General features: G+C 39.4%; 1 protein-coding gene across 6 annotated transcripts in view; it reads right to left on the bottom strand.

The window, feature by feature from the left end:
• The window catches only part of LOC106571753 (pre-B-cell leukemia transcription factor 3), a 114,956-nt gene extending 97,982 nt beyond the window's left edge, over positions 1 to 16,974 (bottom strand). For 3 of the 6 annotated variants that reach the window (XM_014145172.3, XM_014145207.3, XM_082956842.1), the window contains exons 1-2: positions 15,711 to 16,973; positions 15,188 to 15,261 (exon numbers count right to left, since the gene is read on the bottom strand). In XM_014145172.3, the coding sequence (XP_014000647.1) occupies positions 15,188 to 15,261; positions 15,711 to 15,910 (274 nt within the window). In that variant the 5' untranslated portion in view covers positions 15,911 to 16,973. Of the gene's footprint in view, positions 1 to 15,187; positions 15,262 to 15,710 lie in introns of all 6 variants that reach the window. The other 3 variants (XM_014145181.3, XM_014145197.3, XM_014145188.3) reach the window with 2 other exon arrangements.
• Positions 16,975 to 21,120: the final 4,146 nt, after the last annotated feature.

The following is a 21,120-nucleotide window of genomic DNA, read 5'->3' as shown; positions in this document are numbered from 1 at the left end:
CTATTCTTTCATTTCTTAGTGTATGTTAACGTACATCGACATACTGTGTGAATTGGAAGCGGTTTGATGCAATGCCCCACGCCACAGAGTACAGTGCAGTAGCCTACACTCACTGTTTTTTTTTATTTAAAACACTTCCAGGCCCTGAATTTCCCTTCACCTTTACCTCTCCTCTCCATTAAACCCTGCCAATTGCCTTCTAAATGACCCCATTAAGATGTAATTGCCTCAGCAGGTCTGTGCCCACACTTTTTTCTCCCTCATTCATTTCTCTCTCTCCTTTTCTGTCTCTCTCCCTCCCACTCAATATGGACCACTCTCTTTCCCTCTCTCGCTCTCATTCTCATCATACTCTCTGCTTGATGAAAACACTTGCAGTAGTGTACAGGTCAGTGTGGAATTCAGTACCTATTTCAGTGAAGTTTAGTGGTTAACAGCCTTCAACAGCCATATGCACCTACCTGAGCTACTTCTGGACTGTAGTCATTCTGGGCTGTAGTCATTCTGGGCTGAAGTCATTCTGGACTATAGTCATTCTGGACTATAGTCATTCTGGACTGTAGTCATTCTGGACTGTAGTCATTCTGGGCTGTAGTCATTCTGGACTGTAGTCATTCTGGACTATAGTCATTCTGGACTATAGTCATTCTGGACTATAGTCATTCTGGGCTGTAGTCATTCTGGACTGTAGTCATTCTGGACTGTAGTCATTCTGAACTGTAGTCATTCTAAACTGTAGTCATTCTGGACTATAGTCATTCTGGACTATAGTCATTCTGGACTATAGTCATTCTGAACTGTAGTCATTCTGAACTGTAGTCATTCTGGACTGTAGTCATTCTGAACTGTAGTCATTCACACACTTACAGTATCAAGAGAACATCCCTGGTCATCCCTATTGCCTCTGATCTGGTGGACTCACTAAACACAAATGCTTTTGTTTGTAAATGATGTCTGATTGTGGGAGTGTGCCCCTGGCTATCTGAAAAAAATACATGATAATAAGAATAATTTAAATCAAATATGGTGCCGCTTGCTTTGCTTAATATAAGGAATTTGATACTTTAGAAATTACATTTACTTTTGATATTTTCTGTTAAGATATATTTACTTTTACTCAAGTATGACAATTGGGTACTTTCTTCATCGCTGCACAATATAGATTTTTGTCCATATCACCGAGCCCTAACAAAGACACACAGAGAAACACTATTTCTCAGTGGACAATGGCAGAATCATTAGACTAAACAAACCACTGTCCAATTTGCCTGTTTAGTTGTAACGACCATGCTCTGAGGCTTGAAAGATGAAGTGGTAGGTAGTGTGTGTTCATTCGCCCACCGTGGTAGTGGTGGTGTCGAGAGCCTGTTCTGATGTAGGGATAACTAACCCAGGTAGGTAGGTGCTTGGGGAGTTGGCGTGGGGGGCTAGCTCCGTTAGGTCCTGACAGTGATATATTGCCACTGACTTGCGAGCGTCAGGGAGAGTGCAGCAGTCTGACTAGACCGGGTGGGTGGGAGAGACTGACAGACGGATGCCTCCTCTCCTCTCTACTCCATCCATTTCACCAACAATGTTCATTGAATCACTCCTCTCTCTTTTCATCCTTTTCTACTGATGAACTTCTCTTTCTCTTCCTTTCCTTAATTCTGTCAGTGTCTACCTATACTCCATCTAAAGTCATTCAAGACAATGTCACATCTACACTCCTTCCAGGATACTTTTAATTGCCTGTGTGTGTGTGTGTGTGTGTGTGTGTGTGTGTGTGTGTGTGTGTGTGTGTGTGTGTGTGTGTGTGTGTGTGTGTGTGTGTGTGTGGGGAGAGATTTGTCTCTCGGGCTGAACTCTCGCTGGTGCTTCCGCTTCCACTGTCAAACAGAGCATGTTGTCTGCAGTACCATGCGCTAGCTAGGCCTCCACTGTCAAACAGAGCATGTTGTCTGCAGTACCATGCGCTAGCTAGCCCTCCACTGTCAACCAGCTGACAACGGTGTACTGGAGTAACTTTTTGGTCATGACAGGAAGTGTACAGTAGAAGAAAAAGAATTGGACACAGCAATTATGTTGAGAAAAGCGAGATTCCCCATAACCTCAGTTGAAAGTTATAGCATTTTACGGCCTACAGCTCCCACTAACTTCCAGAACAGTCCAACTCGCTATTTATCCACATGTCCGAGCCTCTCCACATTTGGTGGACAGTCAGCTTTTGAAAAACAAAACAATAAACTTAATCGAGTTTATTGGAGTTTTTTCAACTCGAATCTCTGCTGAAGAATTCTTATTTTTCATGAAAAAGATTTGTTCCTAAACAGATTTGTCACAACATCCTCTTTTGGCCATAATGGCAGTATCACAGCTATGACGTAGTTACATTTTAACACCTTTATTTGATGGTTGTAAAAAATAAAATAAAAAAGTGGTTACATTGAGATTAGAAAAAGAAGAAGTGCTGTGTGAGAATCCTATCTGATTAGATGTACACGCTCCCAATCAAGACCTCCCAGACACTGACAACCATCATTTCATTGTGGGAGAAGAAGACAGAAAAGGATACTGCATATGTTTCCTCTTTAGCTTCCTTTTTACAGCAACAAGAATTGATCCACAAAAATCATAAACATTTCACAAACAATTATCCTAAATCGTCGTAAAAGACACTTGCATAATCACTAAGATTTAAAAGTCAGTTAGATGAGCACATTTTAATCACTACTAGGAAAAATGTCTTACTTATGCTAAACCTTAGCATAATATTTGGGATATGTGTATAGAAGAATGTGGAATGTAGTGAAATATGGAATCGTTTTGGGATTTTACCCTTATTTCGGCACATTGCAATTGCCTTTCATTGTCTGAACGCTTACACTACAAGGCTTAAAGGCTAGTTAAAGGCTAATTATATTCTTATACAGAATCTAGTGCTATAGGCTAGTTAAAAGCTAGTTATAGGACAGTTAAGGGCTAGTTAAAGGCTAGTTATAGGATAGTCAAAGGCTAGTTAAAAGCTAGTTAAAGGCTAGCTCTATTATTATACAAAATGTAGTGCTATCGGCTAGTTCAAGGCTTTAAACGCTAGTTATAGGATAGTTAAAGGCTAGCTCTATTCTTACACATAATGTAGTGCTATAGGCTAGTTAAAAGCTAGCTAAAGGATAGTTAAAGGCTAGTTATAGGCTAGTTAAAGGCTTGTTAAAGGCTAGCTCTATTATTATACAGAATGTAGTGCTATAGGCTAGTTAAAGGCTTGTTAAAGACTAGCTCTATTCTTACACATAATGTGGTGCTATAGGCTAGTTAAAGGCTAGTTAAAGGACAGTTAAAGGACAGTTAAAGGCTAGTTCAAGGCTAGTTAAAGGCTAGCTCTATTCTTATACAGAATGTAGTGCTATAGGCTAGTTAAAAGCTAGCTAAAGGATAGTTAAAGGCTAGTTATAGGCTAGTTAAAGGCTTGTTAAAGACTAGCTCTATTCTTATACAGAATGTAGTGCTATAGGCTAGTTAAAGGCTAGTTAAAGGACAGTTAAAGGACAGTTAAAGGCTAGTTATAGGCTAGTTAAAGGCTTGTTAAAGACTACCTCTATTCTTATACAGAATGTAGTGCTATAGGCTAGTTAAAGGCTAGTTAAAGGACAGTTAAAGGACAGTTAAAGGCTAGTTAAAGGCTAGCTCTATTCTTATACAGAATGTAGTGCTATAGGCTAGTTATAGGATAGTTAAAGTATAGTTAAAGGCTAGTTATAGGATAGTTAAAGGCTAGCTGTATTATTATAATACAGAATGTAGTGTTATAGGCTAGTTAAAGGCTATTTGAGGGCTAGCTCTATTCTTATACAGAATGTAGTGCTATAGGCTAGTTAAATGCTAGTTAAAGGATAGTTAAAGGCAAGTTAAAGGCTAGTTATGGGAGAGTTAAAGGCTAGCTCTATTCTTATACAGAATGTATTGCTATAGGCTAGTTAAAGGCTATTTATAGGATAGTTAAAGGCTAGCTCTATTCTTATACAGAATGTAGTGCTATAGGCTAGTTAAAGGCTAGTTAGAGTTATAGGATAGTTAAAGGCTAGCTCTATTCTTATACAGAATGCAGTGCTATAGGATAGTTAAAGGCTAGTTCTACTATATTATCATTGGTTCATATGCTGGAAATGTCTATTTGTAGTTTTGGAAACTGTGACAGCAACTGTGTAGAGTGTTTCACATTTGTGAGTGTGAGGCGTCTGTACACATAGTGGTTGTCTTATAGGACAGTTAAGGGCTAGTTAAAGGCTAGTTATAGGATAGTCAAAGGCTAGTTAAAAGCTAGTTAAAGGCTAGCTCTATTATTATACAAAATGTAGTGCTATAGGCTAGTTCAAGGCTTTAAACGCTAGTTATAGGATAGTTAAAGGCTAGCTCTATTCTTACACATAATGTAGTGCTATAGGCTAGTTAAAAGCTAGCTAAAGGATAGTTAAAGGCTAGTTATAGGCTAGTTAAAGGCTTGTTAAAGACTAGCTCTATTCTTATACAGAATGTAGTGCTATAGGCTAGTTAAAGGCTAGTTAAAGGACAGTTAAAGGACAGTTAAAGGCTAGTTATAGGCTAGTTAAAGGCTAGCTCTATTCTTATACAGAATGTAGTGCTATAGGCTAGTTAAAAGCTAGCTAAAGGATAGTTAAAGGCTAGGTATAGGCTAGTTAAAGGCTTGTTAAACACTAGCTCTATTCTTATACAGAATGTAGTGCTATAGGCTAGTTAAAGGCTAGTTAAAGTTATAGGATAGTTAAAGGCTAGCTCTATTCTTATACAGAATGCAGTGCTATAGGATAGTTAAAGGCTAGTTCTACTATATTATCATTGGTTCATATGCTGGAAATGTCTATTTGTAGTTTTGGAAACTGTGACAGCAACTGTGTAGAGTGTTTCACATTTGTGAGTGTGAGGCGTCTGTACACATAGTGGTTGTCTTGACTACTCAGTAGCACCAAAATAAAGTCTGGCGGAAAATATGAGCCAGAAAATTGTGTCTTTTTTACTATACCTGCTAAGTTGTTCTTTCCAAACGTTCAAACTATTTACTCCTTAGGTTCCTTAGAATATAGCAATCATTTTGAAAGACAGAAATTATCCGAGAAGCAAAAAAACACTCCAGGGAAGTTTCCAGTCTCCACTCATACTCCAAGGTGGAGAGATGGCCCGTGTCTTTTGGAACACAACACAACAGCATTCTCTCAAAGTCATGTTACATTTCCCTCCGAATTTGTTGTCGAAACTACAATTAAAGTAGAGATGCAATAACATGCAATCATGAAAAGTGATTGGAATGTCTAGGCCTATATCTATCTATGTCTATAGCGCTGACCTTTGCATCAGGTAAAATAACTCCGGCTTGAATTACACGTTTGATATTTTCAGAGCAATACAACCAACATTACAATGAAACTTTTTAGTGGTTATGATATATCACATGTTATCAAGCTATAGATATTAACACATCATGTTGCACTTATTCCTGTGTAGTTACACTGTAATTACGCTTGTAACAACTTACTAATGGTTACTAATAACCATTCCCAAAGTCTTAACATTTATTGAAATAAGAAATGAACCCTATTATTCAGACCAGAAACAAATCATCATCACGTAGAAACTAAACCATAAAATCTCCTTTATGTCTTCAGCCCCGGGATTCTCTTTCAATCACATATTTTGTTTTTCGGACGGAGGTAAACAGACGTTTTTCCAGTGTTAACATATCATAACACTGGCCAGCACCTAGACACTGGCAAGTGGCCATCTTTCCATTGCTCTTGTATGGAAAAAAAAAAAAACTTCAAGGGATTGGCAGAGGAGAGACAGCAATAATACAGTCACATTCAGTGTGACTTTTAACACTCACCTCGCTGTGAGAGAGTGTGAAAGAGGGGAGCAAACGATGAATTGAAGCGCACAATTCACACACATTAAGTGTATAGACCTTTGAATTGAGAGTAACAATAAGCTAATTTTAACAATCCACTTTTGAAAATTACAATCAACCTTTAAAATGTGTTTATTTTTTTATTTTTTATTATTTCCCTTTTGTTTCTCCACAATCAGAATATTCATGCTCACTAATTTGTCCCCAACTTTCTTCCTTCCCCGATAAGTCGGTAAGTGAATTGGTTAGGTTGTTCTCTAAGGGCAAGGCGTAAAAAGCCTCTTATAAACATTTTCTAATAAACTAAAATCCCTCCAGCAGTTCTTCAAAGAGCCGCCAGCTTTTTTTTGACTTTCTCTGAGGGCTTCAGATCTGCTGCCTTTTGCATGGCCTTTTAAGTTTTTCCCCCTCGCCTCTTGGCAGGCAGCAAAGCGAAGTGAAGTGTACTGAGCCCCGCTGCACTCCAAGAGCACAGTGGTTATAATGAATTAAATATAAGAAACCTCAAGCCGGCAGCCAATAAGAATTATTTGTCTTATTAAAGCGGCAGAAAACGCTGATTAAATTTGCATGGCGATGCGTTTTTTAAATATTTTTTTATTTTTTTATTTTATCGTTTTTTTCCCTCCAATTCAGCAGTGAAATGTACTGTACAAGGATCATGTGGGGACATAGGCTGCCTCCCAATTGGCAACCTATTCCCTACATAGTGCACTACACTTGACCAGCAGGTCCTGGTCAAAAGTAGTACACTATATAGGGAATAGGGTGCCATTTGGGACACATACATTGACTACAGTCTTGTTAAAGATGCACTATGTAGAAATTGCTCAGCCATTTCCTGGTTAAAATTCGAATAGTTCGCCTAATTTCAGTTTACGTGACAAAACAAGTCTAGTGTAGAGAATCATTGTGCAATCTAAACCACTGTGAAAAATATTTTAATAACCCCCAAAAAATGTCTTTTCAGCTGTTTGAAGCTGGTGTACAAAACTGAAAGTAAAAGACGCAAAAACGAAACTTTAGAACGGGAAGCATAGAAATAAAGCACATAGAACAAACCTACAGCTTCTTAGACTTGCTTTCAATGTGAATGACAGATCTATAAACACACATTTCTAAGTGAATATGGTGGGGTCACCCAGAAAGTTACATACTGCAGCTTTAAGATAGGATAATTCACAGAAGTACAGGAGAATATTGGGACAGAGCACCAGGACAGACAACACTTCCCATTTTTTTTCACGGACAGTTTCATACATCCAAAATAAAAGGACAAACTAAAAACTGATTTTCTTTTCAGAAAAACGTAATCAAAAGGCTTAATTATTCATGTACAACCATTAACACAACATGTGAGTCATATTACGTGTAACAACTCAACATTTACATTTTTAACTAAATAAAAGCTTTCTTGATTGCATGATTGTTTTCCTATTTGCTCTTTCTACAGGCTCATACTGTAATCTAAGTTTATCAGCCAATTATATACAGAACCTATATTCTTCAATTGTTACTGTATGATTTCCTGTTTAGAAATGTATTTCTTACAACAAGTGAAACTTTTATTTTTACTTCACCTTATTCATCTCAATGGCAGTTCATTTATTGCAATTTAAATTTGTTGACACAGACAAATGAGAGAAGGAAGCATCTCAAGAGAAAAAACTCAAATAGCTATGAGAATAAAAAATTTAAAAAACATCGTACCACAAAGGCATTGTTACAAGTACAGTCTACAGAAGAAGAAAACTACCTGTTGCATGTTAGCAGTTGTCTAAGTATTTGCTGTCTTTAGTTTCAATGTTTCAAACAGCAAGAGAATGAAATCAAACGTATCTATTCAGTGTATAAACATCACAGGGATTTTTGTTGTTGTTGCAGAGCTTCACCTTACGATACAAGAAGCCTATAAATAGCACTGTTTAGAGCTGTCCTGTCCTGTCCTGTCCTGTCATCACTGCAAATTGCATTAGCTTTTGTAGAATGTTGCTCCTTTGGACCCTACCTCATATCCCATTTAACCGTTGTAACAGAACATTGGTTCCCACTATGAAGTGTTCAAAACCACCAAAGTCTGAGATGAAGGATATCCAAGACTGTGTTTAACTACACAAGAAAACACAAGGCTAGTGTAGTTTGACAAGTTGGATGTTGTTGTACGACGCAGCGTAGATAGTGTTGGCCTCTGAAATCAGAAACGTAGGCCTACAATTCATATGAATACGATTTGCAAACAATACGCTTACGCGTAACCCAAATGAATGTTATAAAATAAGAATGTCTGGATACAAATGGGTCTTATCCACAGAGGGAGGGAGAAAATGAGTTATCTATGTATTTGTTACGATGCAGCATGCAGAGATAGGGAAAAATATAAAATAATTCCTTAATACATCATAACAGGAGGAAATGGCTCTGTGTGCACATTGCAGACTGGAGAAAAGTTCAACAGCCTTGCTAATGTCATATTCCCGATCATAAAATATACGGGCTAAGGATGGTGGCGGGTGGGTGCCCTCTGAAGCTTTTATCCCCGGTGACAAAATTATGGATGACATCACAAACGGCACTTATTGCATATACGCGTGTCGTGGGAGGGATGTAAAATATTGAAAACGGCGCCGGGCGGAACATTTACTTTTCGAAAATGAAAATGTAATGCTGCAATACTTGAGCACAATTTGGTTAACCTGGAGGAAGGGAGGGGCGCAGAGGCGTCGGGAGGCAATGTCAAATTCATCAGCCGGTTCTCTTTTACTGGGGAACTGTGCTGCTCACAAGCACTCGGCTGTAGAAACACATCAGGCCAGGCGGCCCGCTTTAAGAGGCTGCGACGTTGATGGAGCGCTATTGGTCCTCGTCTCACTTCCACACCCTTGTGCCCCAACCAATGACTCAAAGTTGACCAAATCACTGTTATGTGTTGCAGGGTTTTTTTTTGTTGTTGTTGGGAATAATTAATAAATATGTGATTTCTTTGCTTTTACAAGGACGTTTTCATTTTCAAACAATTCTTCATCTCAATAACAAAAATGCACATTATCATATTGTGTGATGTTTTTTTTTTTTTACTGACATATAAGCGACTTAAGAATAATATCGTAAAAACGCACCTTTGGTTTTAAGAGGTCGTATGGTTTATCAAGAAACCAAGCCAGAGGTAGAATGTGTAGATCAGGGATGGGCAACTGGTGGCCCGCATGCGGCCCACGGCCCCCCTTTTGTATGCCCGCGGATCAATATATTTAAAATGTTTTATTTTTTTGGCCAACTCAGTCGGGGTCTCAACTTAATGTTGAGAGTTAGAATAGAAAACAAAAAGGTTACATTTGGAAATGTGGTTGTGCATCAGCAGTTTATATCTTGTCACTCAATTAGCTCATGTCAGCTATTATTATTATTATTATGATTGGTAAGTTAGTCTTGCCAGCTATCTAAACTTGTAGTAATCATGGTCAAATTACTGACCGGGGGGCCCACATTGATTTTGTTAGTCACTCTCACTCACATATCATATTAAAAAACTGCAAACATTTCTCTCCACCTTATGGCAAAATGTGCAGAATTGCAGGAAATTAGCTGTAAACTGCACATTTTTGCTCTCTACCCCATAGCAAAATGTGTACAATGGCAGGAAATGAATTCTAAAACCTTTCTATCAAGAGGGTAGCCACTAAAATGTTTTGCTCGCAACAAAATGTATATCTTAAGGGCCCCCAAACGGCTAGGGCTGACACTGACAGCATGCATGGGTATGGATGTTTTGTGGCCCCCACCCCAATCAAAAGTTGCCCATCCCTGGTGTAGATCAATGTAGTGACCTGCTTGCTAAGTTAGCCCCTTTTCAGATCTACTAACAACACAGTGAGCCTAAGGCTGGTACTTTAACTCAGGGAACATATTGTTACCACGTCCATGTACCGGCAACAGTGTACAGGCCTAACCATCGTCTCTAATCAATCGTGGCTCTTTAACTTGACGGCCAGTCACTCCTAGCTGCTGCCACCGCCTCCGGATCGCAATTCCACCATCCCTGTCAAGCCTAATTAACAAGTCAGACGTGCAGTCGGGAACATTTATGCAATTAACCTGCTAAAAAATTGTTGGAGAATGCTAATTGCTACGCTAGTCGCCACGGAGCCTCATTAGCATAGCTTATGTGTGAAAAACAATTAGAGGCCGCGTTTACGTCTGAACCGCAGTAAAACCCTCACAGCTATGACAAAGGAAAGAGAAAGGGAAATTGATGAAGGGGAGGAGAAGAAGTCGAATCGACTGTATTCTTTTGTTTTCGAAACACAAAAAAAAAAAAAATACTTTGCAATCCCAGCGTACTTCAGTGTAAAGCAGGAACATGAGGTTGAAACAAGAGAAACAGGGAAGATATAAGCTGTTATAAATAAACCACTACTACTTAAAACAAACGTAAGGCAGTTTATAGAAATGTAAGAAAATAATCCTGCCTAGTAGCATGACTAGATGCTAAAGCCACTGTCCATTGATGCTAAAAACAAGCAGTGTATTCATAAAGGACGTATATTCAATATACTGTGAGAAGCAGCTCACGCTGTGCTTCAAGGAGCATCAGAAATCACATCAGGGATTTCCACCGACAATGTTCACAATCTAGTCCATTTTCCAAACCACTGGTTCATGAGGCCATCTTAACAACCGCCTATGAGCCATGGCGAGGGCGGAAGCACACCAGCAGAACGTAAGTACCTGTTGTTAGGCAGCAACATAATCTGATAACTCCATAAGCAAGAAAAATGCTATTGCTGATTTTGAGGAATACTACTTTTGTACACGAGGAGTTAAGTTCATTTGAGTTCTATTCATTAAATCAATAGGACTTGTTTTGAGATGTGTTCTATTTAGTTGTCTGACATTCTGAGAGAAGAAGCCATCTTTCAATCAAGTTTATTCATACATTATTCATATTTTATTCATACATTATTATTATTATTATTATTATTATTATTGTGGCAGGCACTTTATCTAATGAAAATCCCGACAGATTTATTCCTCTCATTAGCTCACTGTTTGATTGCCCTGAGACAGAATGTCCCCCACAGGCTTAAGAAATGCTTACCTCTTCAATCTGGGCCGGCTGGTAAATCAACTTAATGATTTCAATTGCCCTCACTTCGCTTTATTACAATCTAAGCCCACAATTGATTTAGCCAAGCAAGAAAGTATATGGAGCACATTATGAAGATGTGTGTTTTGCAGAATGCAAATTTCTGATGTGCTCTGGCAATTTTGAGAGCAGAATCTGTGATCCACTGAAGTGAAATGTCTTTCTTACTAAGCTGGTTTCCCTTGTCCTCGGAGTAACGTAGAGGGTTACAAAAATACTCAAATGCTAGGACAATGCTATCTGTTTCATAATGCTTGACTCTGAACGTAACGCTTATCTTATGCAGTGGTGGAAAAAGTACTTCATTGTCTTACTTGAGTAAAAGTAATGAGACCTTAATAGAAAATGACAGAAGTAAAAGTGAAAGACACCCAGTAAAATACCACTTGAGTAAAAGTCTGAAAGAATCTGGTTTAAAATGTACTTGAGAACAGTGATGGGACAAGTCCTCAGTTTATTTACGGACAGATGGGGGCACATTCCAAGACACAGACATCATCGACAAACTCACTACTTGTGTTTAGTGAGTCCGCCAGATCAAAGGCGATGGGGATGACAGCGCATTATATTGATAGGTGCGTGAATTGGAACATATTACTGTCCAGCATGAGCATTCGAAATGTAACGAGTACTTTTTAGTCAGGAAAAAAATAAAATGTACATTATTTTCTTTAGGAATGTAGTGGAGTGAAAGTAAAATATAAATAGTAAAGCAAAGTACATATACCCCCCCCAAAAAAAATACTTAAGTAGTATTTTGACGTATTTTTACTTTACACCACTGGTCTTATGTATGAAAAATGTAATTAAATATTCACTATACAGACTACGTTTTCCTTTGATAAAAACTCCTGTAATTAGCACATCATAGTGGATGTATGTAGGATAGAGCCAATATGCCCAGGGCTCGGATTTGTAGAGAACTATCCAGATTTATTTTGAAACACATAGCAAGCAAACATCTCTCTCTCCCTTCTTTGCCAGAGTCTAAAGTAAGAGAAAACGACAAGGTCCGTATCAAGGTATGATTCCACTAAGTAGTAGTAGACACATCTGTTTACTCCAAACCACTCCCTGTGTTTCTGAGACATATCTAAACCCACAAATATTGGACAAAAGATTTCAGGGGTCACAAGGTCAATTTAGTTAATTGTCGTATGATCGTTTATGCTCCCGACCCAGGTCTTAATGACTTAATTAGCACCGTAATTAGCTTAATTCGCTTTTATAACTCCATATTACTGTATCAAAATAAAGAAACAATGTCTCACACTATATATACTCCCTGTAATTGAACGGATAAAGCTAACCAACCCTTTCAGCATGCCTTCTTTAGGGTACAATCTGCAGAAGACGCTAAGACTCATTGACTAAGAGTATTTGTCTCAAGGCTTATACACAACGCTTCAACGTACTCTTTTGACCCATACTTTCAGTGGCCACTGGCCAGTAATGTAGTAAAATGGTGTAAAATGCCGAAATAAAGAAACCAATATAATTCTCATTTTAGCATTTTGTACAGTAAATACCAAAAAGTACTTGTCATTTTATTTGCTAGATCATAGCGAGGTTCACAAGCTTTTGCTCTTTTTCCAATTGGATACTAGTCATCCGTATACAAAACACACACACACACACACACACACACACACACACACACACACACACACACACACAATTAAAGGCTCCTCTATCTTTCTCGGCTGCAGTCCCTAAACATTTGTTATATTTGCTGACAAAAACAATTCACATCAAATGTATAATTTGAGCCTTGAAGCCTTCTGTTTCTAACTTGGCCAATGAGGATTTTAGGTCGACCCTTACTCTGCATAGGAGCTAACAATATTTTGGACTGATACTGTCTTAAACTAAATTCGGAGAATAATGTACAATTCCCTACGTAAATGAATATGTACAAACATTAAAATGCACTCTCCGTTCATTTCCTGGGTTTAGTCCATCAGAAAATATTAGTTCACGAGAAATGTTATCCAGCTAAATATAGAGGCATTGTTTTACACTGTACATTTAATAACCATTGCGCTTCGACCATGCTATCCTTTGTAACAACACACACAGCTATAGTACAATCAAAAGATGTGTGTGTATATATATATATATACACACACACACACACACACACCAGATATATTCAGCACGGCATCCCTCTGAGAGATGTAAGCACCCAACCCCAGCACAGTCAAAATAAAGACCAATCCCTGTTAACAATCCAAGCTCTTGTGAAACCCCCCTGAAACACACGGCTCAACACTAAAGGTGATTTACAATGAACGTCTAAAAAGGAATATGAGAAAAATAAAGCTGCAATAAAAGCGATCTAGTGAATGCACTTGATTGTTTTCCAGCGAACGCAACGTGGAATTTCATTCCCAACCCTTCCTTTTTTTGTTTTTTTGCAGTATTTTATAAAATAACAAGAGGCTCCTATTGGGCTTTAAAGTGCACATTTCCCCATTTACTTCAAGTTGCCAAAACAGCACTTGGAAAACACATTGCTAATGCTCTTACCTTTGTAAAAAAAAATAAAACATAATGTGGCATAATGCCAATAACAATAGCCCTATGCAAGTCATAGCTAAGCTTTTTGAAACATAATTAATTAGCCATAGAGATTTTTTTTTACAACAAAAATGTATTTCCTAAACCAGTATCTGCAAACTAAATACGGTGACTGGTTCAGTCCAAAATCATTTGTAGTGTAAGAGATTTTATAAAACATCAATACGCTGCCATACTGTATAATCCAACCAGTATAACAGTTTTACAATTATAACAGAAATAACAGACCTTTAAATCACAACTCTATAGGCCTACACTACTGAAAAAATTACACTGAACATTTATTAAAACTGCAATCACTTGCTGAGACTTTGTGGCTTAACGTGAGATTGTTATGAAAATGATCTATGAATATTCCAGTAATAACCCATAACCATCTATTGTGTCCAATGAAGCCAAACAGTACATCCATTTTTCTATCTGGAGCTATGCTCACTTTGAGCCCTTACACTACCTATGTATTTGTTATAGCTTGAAGTAATTTCTAGAGGCTGTCATCCCTTGTGCGCGTGCGCTCTCTCTCTCTCTCTCTCTCTCTCTCTCCCTCCCTCTCCCTCTCCCACTCCTGAGAAGTTCATTAAATGTTATGTTTCCTCAAGTCACTCTGAACTACATGTCTCACAATGGCTACACAGCTGGCCAAGCACAGGTGTTATTTGGTGATGATGGCACTTCATCATTAATGCTTCCTGATCATCTAGTTTTAATATTACCTCAGTGGATGAAGGTTACTCATTTTCAAATGTTTTCATGTTTGTGTCAATATGTCTTTTACCGTCTCCCCTCTCAAATCACAGAAAAATGTCAATTACACACCTTTGACATCGATAGTCCTCTCACCCATTCATAAATATATATTACAATAGGTTACACTTGTGCTTTTGTAGCTTGAAGTATCCATGTAAAATCTATTGAATTATACTTGTTTTTAACTACACTACTATCATCACCAAGGAAGATGTAAAATATATGTCACAATTCTTCGAGCAACTTCACATACAGTGTGATCCAGATTTGACATAATTAATTAGACATGCATTCCAATCTAATGAACCTTAGTGGAGTGTTTACTCACACTGTTAAATTAAAATTACAAGAAATGTGCCAGTTTCTTCATAAAGTGTGACATATTCTCTTCAACTGCCATGGCAATATTTTGTGATGTTTTCTTCGGGTGCAAAAAATGCTGGCAAGCAACGTCATATAGGCTCATCTTAATCAACCTCAATTTCCCCCTTTAGTCTAGTAGGCCTACTACGTCCAATATAATGTTATCTTCAGTGAATTATACAGTACTGTTTAGCCGTCACCTTACGCTGACACACTCATTACCAACCAACGCACACAGGTCATCCGCTTGCTCTAGCTGAAACACCGTCAAACTGGTGCAAACGGTGTTCAATCTCATCTGCTAAATGACAAACAGATTATTCTTCTGAAATGTAGCTGTATATTTTATATGATCAAATAATGTTTTTGAGCGCAAAGAACAAGAGTGGACTGCAATGAAAACCTTTTACTAGTAGGTATGACTCCCTAAATAGTTCCAGCTTGTGTGTACTCACCTGTTTTCTCTTTGATTTCGCAGAGAACGCTGAAGAGCGCAGGTTTCATCCTGTGACAGTTCAATCCATGTTTCCTTTGTCAGTAAAGAAAAAAAAATGCTTGTTAGTAACAACATTAGCTACAATATCAGTTTTGTGCCTTTAAAATTGGGGAAATAACTGAAACTGATAGACCTCAAGGCACATGTAGAATTTATGGTATATATACATATATTCCACTATTGTATCCAACTTCACATTAATTTAATTGCATAGTTATCACTGTACGTTTGTCGTTATGATGTTAACATTTTAATTGGTCAAAGACACAATTTGCCAGATAGGGCACATGAGACGACATGCCTATGCAACCTTATTGAACATTAGGCTACCAATGAACAATCTGTCACAATTGTAAAAGTTGCCATAGGCCTATAGCCTATGACTGTAGCCTCTGTCGACAGAATAATCCACAATTAAATAATTCGCCTACTGTGTGTACAATTATTAATTCGCGAAATTAAAATAATTAAAAGGGACCAACTTTGCTTGCGCCTCATCCAGACTTTGGTCGGTAATTGTCATTATTTGATGAAGAATGTCCCCAATATCTTGTTTTCTTCCGTCCCCATCGGTCCCCTCGTGTCCGTGGGGCGGCGGTAGTCCCATGCCTCCTTGTACCGAATGGCCAGCCAGAGTCACGCCGCTGAGCGCCTGCATTATCCGGGCTTGTTCCTCCATCATGATGCCGCAACACAATCAATATGCGCTTTTCAGCGAGGCAAAAAGAGAAGATTGTATATGTTTCAATCACATAAAGGAGCAATATTGTCCGGCTGATGGCACATTGAAAATTGAACGCGATCTGGTACAGACAATTGTAAATTATTGGTTACCGATAACGGTACTCGACTATAAAAAAATCTTCTCTGATAGTTTTCTTCAATTCACAGCATGTAATGAAAATTATGTTTCAGTCTAAAATCAATATGATATTCATTATCTAACACTAATTAATCTGAGTAGGCTAGGCAATAGAGGTGTGTCTTGCAGGTAGCCTATTCATGCAAAAGGTCCGTCTGAACGTTGTCTTCAACCAATTCTCCCTGCGTATCCTCTTGGCATCCTCGTTGTTCTGGTCTTGATACGAACTTCCAAGATCCCATAGAACCAGCAATCCAAGCGCAACTTGCAACCCAACACAATGTGGAACAGCTAAAATAACAACGTCAAAAGGCACCACTTGCTTTTCTCAAAAGTTGCAGTGGATTCCCTGATGCTAAAATCAAGGTAATAATGTGCTAGAAAAATAGCGAACGAGTAGGCCACTTTTAAAAGTTTAAAATGTGACAAAGAAATGGTACGATTGCGCAACAAATAGCAACGCGTAAATTCCTGTAGGTCTACTCCTGTCAAAAGATCGTCAGTCTCAGGTTAGTTGACGGCTTTTGGTGGTGTGCTGAGCGATGGAGAGGACGTGATAGACTGAACGCTACCGCGTCAAAAAAAAACACAACAACCGTATGAAGCTCCACCCCGTTCTGAGACGTAAGTCCTTTGTCACTCCTCCTGTAGGCTCCCCCTCGGCTCTGACTACAGCACATAACACTGAGATATGATGATGCTGATCTGAAGAGGACACCTATTCACACAATGCAAAGTATCACTCTTAATTTGATCATGCATAAAAAGACGCGTCGTCACTTAACCCATTCAATGTGACGGCGCACAGACATTATGGACTTGGGTGCTATAAAAAAAACGCTAGAATGAAACTATCTGTGGAGAATCCCCCCCCCCCTTCTGTAGCTCACGTGATCCAACTACGACCTGACCTATTCTAGGGCAGCATGGTTCTAAACATGAAAGAGAGGGCTGTTTTCTCTCCAATCGTCTCTCTGCTGAAGTAGACTGAAGGTCAAATCCACCAATGTTGGAATAGCAGAGTCAAATGGCCCACCCTTAAGATAATTGTATGGGCAGTCAGTAACTTTCCATTGGTCGTTGCAACGAGTGATATTTGCATGGTGGTCCTCCCGTTTTGGTTGCTATGACAGCAACTGTGAGACTTGGATGCACAACTTGAGAGACAAAGACAGTGTTCAGGCAGTTCAGCAATAATAAAATACTGTAGATAATTATGTGAGAAGCATATACTTAACATTAAAGGTATACCATTGAAGGCCAATGTGGATTAAAGAATGGTTTTCTATTCAGCTTTATTTTCAACAACTTTCAGGGAGTGGCCTTTAGAGTAGCCATATGATGGCCCATACGCCCAGCCAAAATCTGTGGTGGAAAAATAATAACAGAATGCACTCATCACGTCGATTAACAATGGCTTTCAACAAGGAGCTTGGAATGTTACATTCCGATCAGGAAGTGGAGATTCATAATGTAACCATGCTTGAAATGCCAAAGTTGTGGCATCAATGCATGTGCAGTGCCTAAGTGCTAAATGCAGGAATGTGTTCTTCTGGAGACGAGTCGGACCAAAGTGGACACCTTGGCCTTCCAATGATCCTCTCCTTAACCTACTTGAGAGTAAGGGCATTTGAATGAATGGATATTCAAATGAGGTACAAACTTATCTCCATTGGAAGAGTCCGCTTCCACGTGCAACAATACATAAGTTAAACAAATCAAAACACATACAGAAATATGGATTTATACAATGCGAGTTTAGACTGAATTGGGTGTTAAGCCTACATAGCCTAATTGAGACACTGAATCGCCCTGTTATTTTCTTATTGCCTTCGCCATGACTAGAAATACCGGAAGCCGCTTACACACACAGCCAACGCAGCCGCCTCCATTGTCTTCTGTGTAAAGCTAGCAGCAGATTTGCCTCTAACCCCGGCGGCAGCGGAACAGGGAGGGACGTCAGCTGCCGACCGTTGCATGCACAGGGAATTTTTCTCTGCCTCTCAAATTAAACATATTGTAACTTTTGCAAGAACAAGGGGGCTGGCTGGATCCCGTTTTCTTGGGTGGATAGACCTAACCCAAAGGTGTCATGTTAGCCACTTTCTGTGCTGCCTGCATTTTCAAGATTTTTGATCCACTGTAGCCTAGGTGTAGACTGCTTTACCTGTGTTTTCCCTTTGAGTGTGTAAGGCCCTTGAGCAATCTGAACAATCACACTTTTTAGTCAACCAATGAGATATATATTTTACTTATGCATTTCACTATGGATGTTTTTCTTGCAATTGTTTTGAGTCATTTTGACACGAAAATAAGTAAGCCCAACTGTTTCTTTTAGGCCTCAACCTCACTTCCATAAAGCTAGTTCGGTCTTATGAACAGCGGATTTGTTGCGATGTGTTGATTGAAATATGTCATATATCAGCATGTGGTAGCTATCTAGAGAAATTGTTAGATTGTGTCAATGGTTTATATCTTAACTTTCACCTCTATCTGCCACATTCAAACAAATGTTGGGAAATCAAATCTAACTTTATTTGTCACATGCGCCGAAAACACCTGTTGTATTCGGCGCATGTGACCAATAAAGTTTGATTTGATTTGATTTAAATGGAACAGTCCCAACGTTTGCTTGAATGTGGCAGATAAACTATTGACACAATCTAACAATTTCTCTATATAACTACCACAAGCTTAGTGATGATCTTTGAGGGCACTTTGGTATTGAACGCTGAGCTGTAGTCAATGAACAGCATTCTCACATAGGTGTTCCTTTTGTCCAGGTGGGAAAGGGCAGTGTGGAGTGCGATTGAGATTGCGTCGTCTGTGGATCTGTTGGGGCGGTATGCGATTTGGAGTGGGTCTAGGGTTGTTGATGTGAGCCATGACCAGCCTTTCAAAGCACTTCATGGTTACTGACGTATGTGCTACCGAGCGGTAGTAATTTAGGCAGGTTACCTTCACTTTCTTGGGCACACGGACTATGGTGGTCTGCTTGAAACATGTTGGTATTACAGACTCGGAGAGGTTGGGGATGTCAGTGAAGACACTTGCCAGTTGGTCCGCGTATGCTCTGAGTACATGTCCTGGTAATCTGTCTGGCCCCGCGGCCTTGTGAATGTTGACCTGTTTAAAGGTCTTGCTCACATCGGCTACGGAGAACGTCATCACACAGTTGTCTGGAACAACTGATACTCTCATGTGCATGCTTCAGTGTTGCTTGCCTCGAAGCGAGCATGAAAGGCATTTAGCATGCCTGGTAGGCTTGTGTCTCTGGGCAGCTCGCAGTAGGGTTTTCCTTTCTAGTCCGTAATAGTTTGCAAGCCCTGCCACATTCGATGTAGTAGGATTGTAGTAGGATTCAATCTTAGTCCTGTATTGATGCTTTGCCTGTTTGATGGTTTGTCTGAGGGCATAGCGGGATTTCTTATAAGTGTCCGAAAGCGGCAGCTCTAGCCTTTAGCTCGGTGCGGATGTTGCCTGTAATCCATGGCTTCTGGTTGGGATATGTCCGTACGGTCACTGTGGGGATGAAGTCGTTGATGCACTTATTGATGAAGACGGTGACTGAGGTCGTATACTCCTCAATGCCATTGGATGAATCCCGGAACATATTCCAGTCTGTGCAGCAAAACAGTCCTGTAGCGTAGCATCCGTGTCATCTGACCACTTCCGTGTTGAGTGAGTCACTGGTACTTCCTACTTTAGTTTTTGTTTTTAAGCAGGAATCAGGAGGCTAGAATTATGGTCAGATTTTCCAAATGGAGGGAGAGGGAGAGCTTTGTACACTTTATTCGGAAAGTATTCAGAACCCTTAACTTTTTACACATGTTGTTCTGTGACAGCCTTAGTCTTCACACAATACCTCATAATGACGCTTTCCATATACTCAGTCAATTAAGAAATGGTCCGAGGGGGTATGTACATACACTGAGTATACCAAACATTAGGAACACCTTCCTAATATTGAGTTGCACGCCACCTTTCACCCTCAGAGCAGCCTCAATTTGTTGCAGCATGGACTCTGCAAGGTGTCGAAAGCGTTCCACAGGGATGCTGGCCCATGTTGACTCCAGTGCTTCCCACAGGTTGGCTGAATGTCCTTTGGGTGGTGGACGATTCTTGATAAACACAGGAAACTATTGAGCGTGAAAAACCCAGCAGCGTTGCAGTTCTTGACACAAACCAGTGCGCCTGGCACCTACTACCATACCCCGTTCAAAGGCATGTCATGTAAAGAGTAGGTATTCTTAATATTTTGTATACTCAGTGTATTTTTGCCATTATAAACCAAGTAGTTTGGGTCCTGGATGCTGATTGGCTGACAGCCGTGGTATATCAGTCTGTAAACCACGGGTATGACAAAACATGTATTTTTACTACTCTAATTACGTTGGTAACCAGTTTAAAATAGCAATAAGGCACCTCGGACGTTGCGTTGTGCCTAAGAACAGCCCTTAGCCGTGGTATATTGGCCATATACCACACCCCCTCGTGTCTTATTGCTTAAATATACCACGGTATGACCAAAAATTACTAATTATGTTGCTAACCTTTTTATAATAATAATAAGGCACCTCAGGGGTTTTTGGTACTGACAAAATAAAGGACACAACAACTTAGTGTTGGGCCATCACATGACACCAGAACAGCTTCAACACGCCTTGGCATAGATTCTACAAGTGTCTGGAACTCTATTGGAGGGATTTTTTAAATATATTTTTATATTTAACGAGGCAAGTCAGTTAAGAATAATTTCTTATTTATAATGACGGCCTAGGAATAGTGGGTTACCTGCCTTGTTCAGGAGCAGAACGACAGATTTTTACCTTGTCAGCTCTTGGGATTCGATTTAGCAACCTTCTGGTTACTGGCCCAACGCTCTAACCACTAGGATACCTGCCACCCTGTGGATTAGTCCACGATAAATTTTCTTCTAGCCATGGTAGCCAAAAGAATGGGCAACTGGGCATTTTTATACCTGACCCTAAGCATGATGGGATGTTAATTGTTTAATTAACTCAGGAATC

The sequence above is a fragment of the Salmo salar genome, chromosome 01 (assembly GCF_965601325.2).
Source record: "Salmo salar chromosome 01, fSalSal1, whole genome shotgun sequence".
NCBI classification, from domain to species: domain Eukaryota; kingdom Metazoa; phylum Chordata; class Actinopteri; order Salmoniformes; family Salmonidae; genus Salmo; species Salmo salar.
This window is presented reverse-complemented; position numbering and strand designations above follow the sequence as displayed.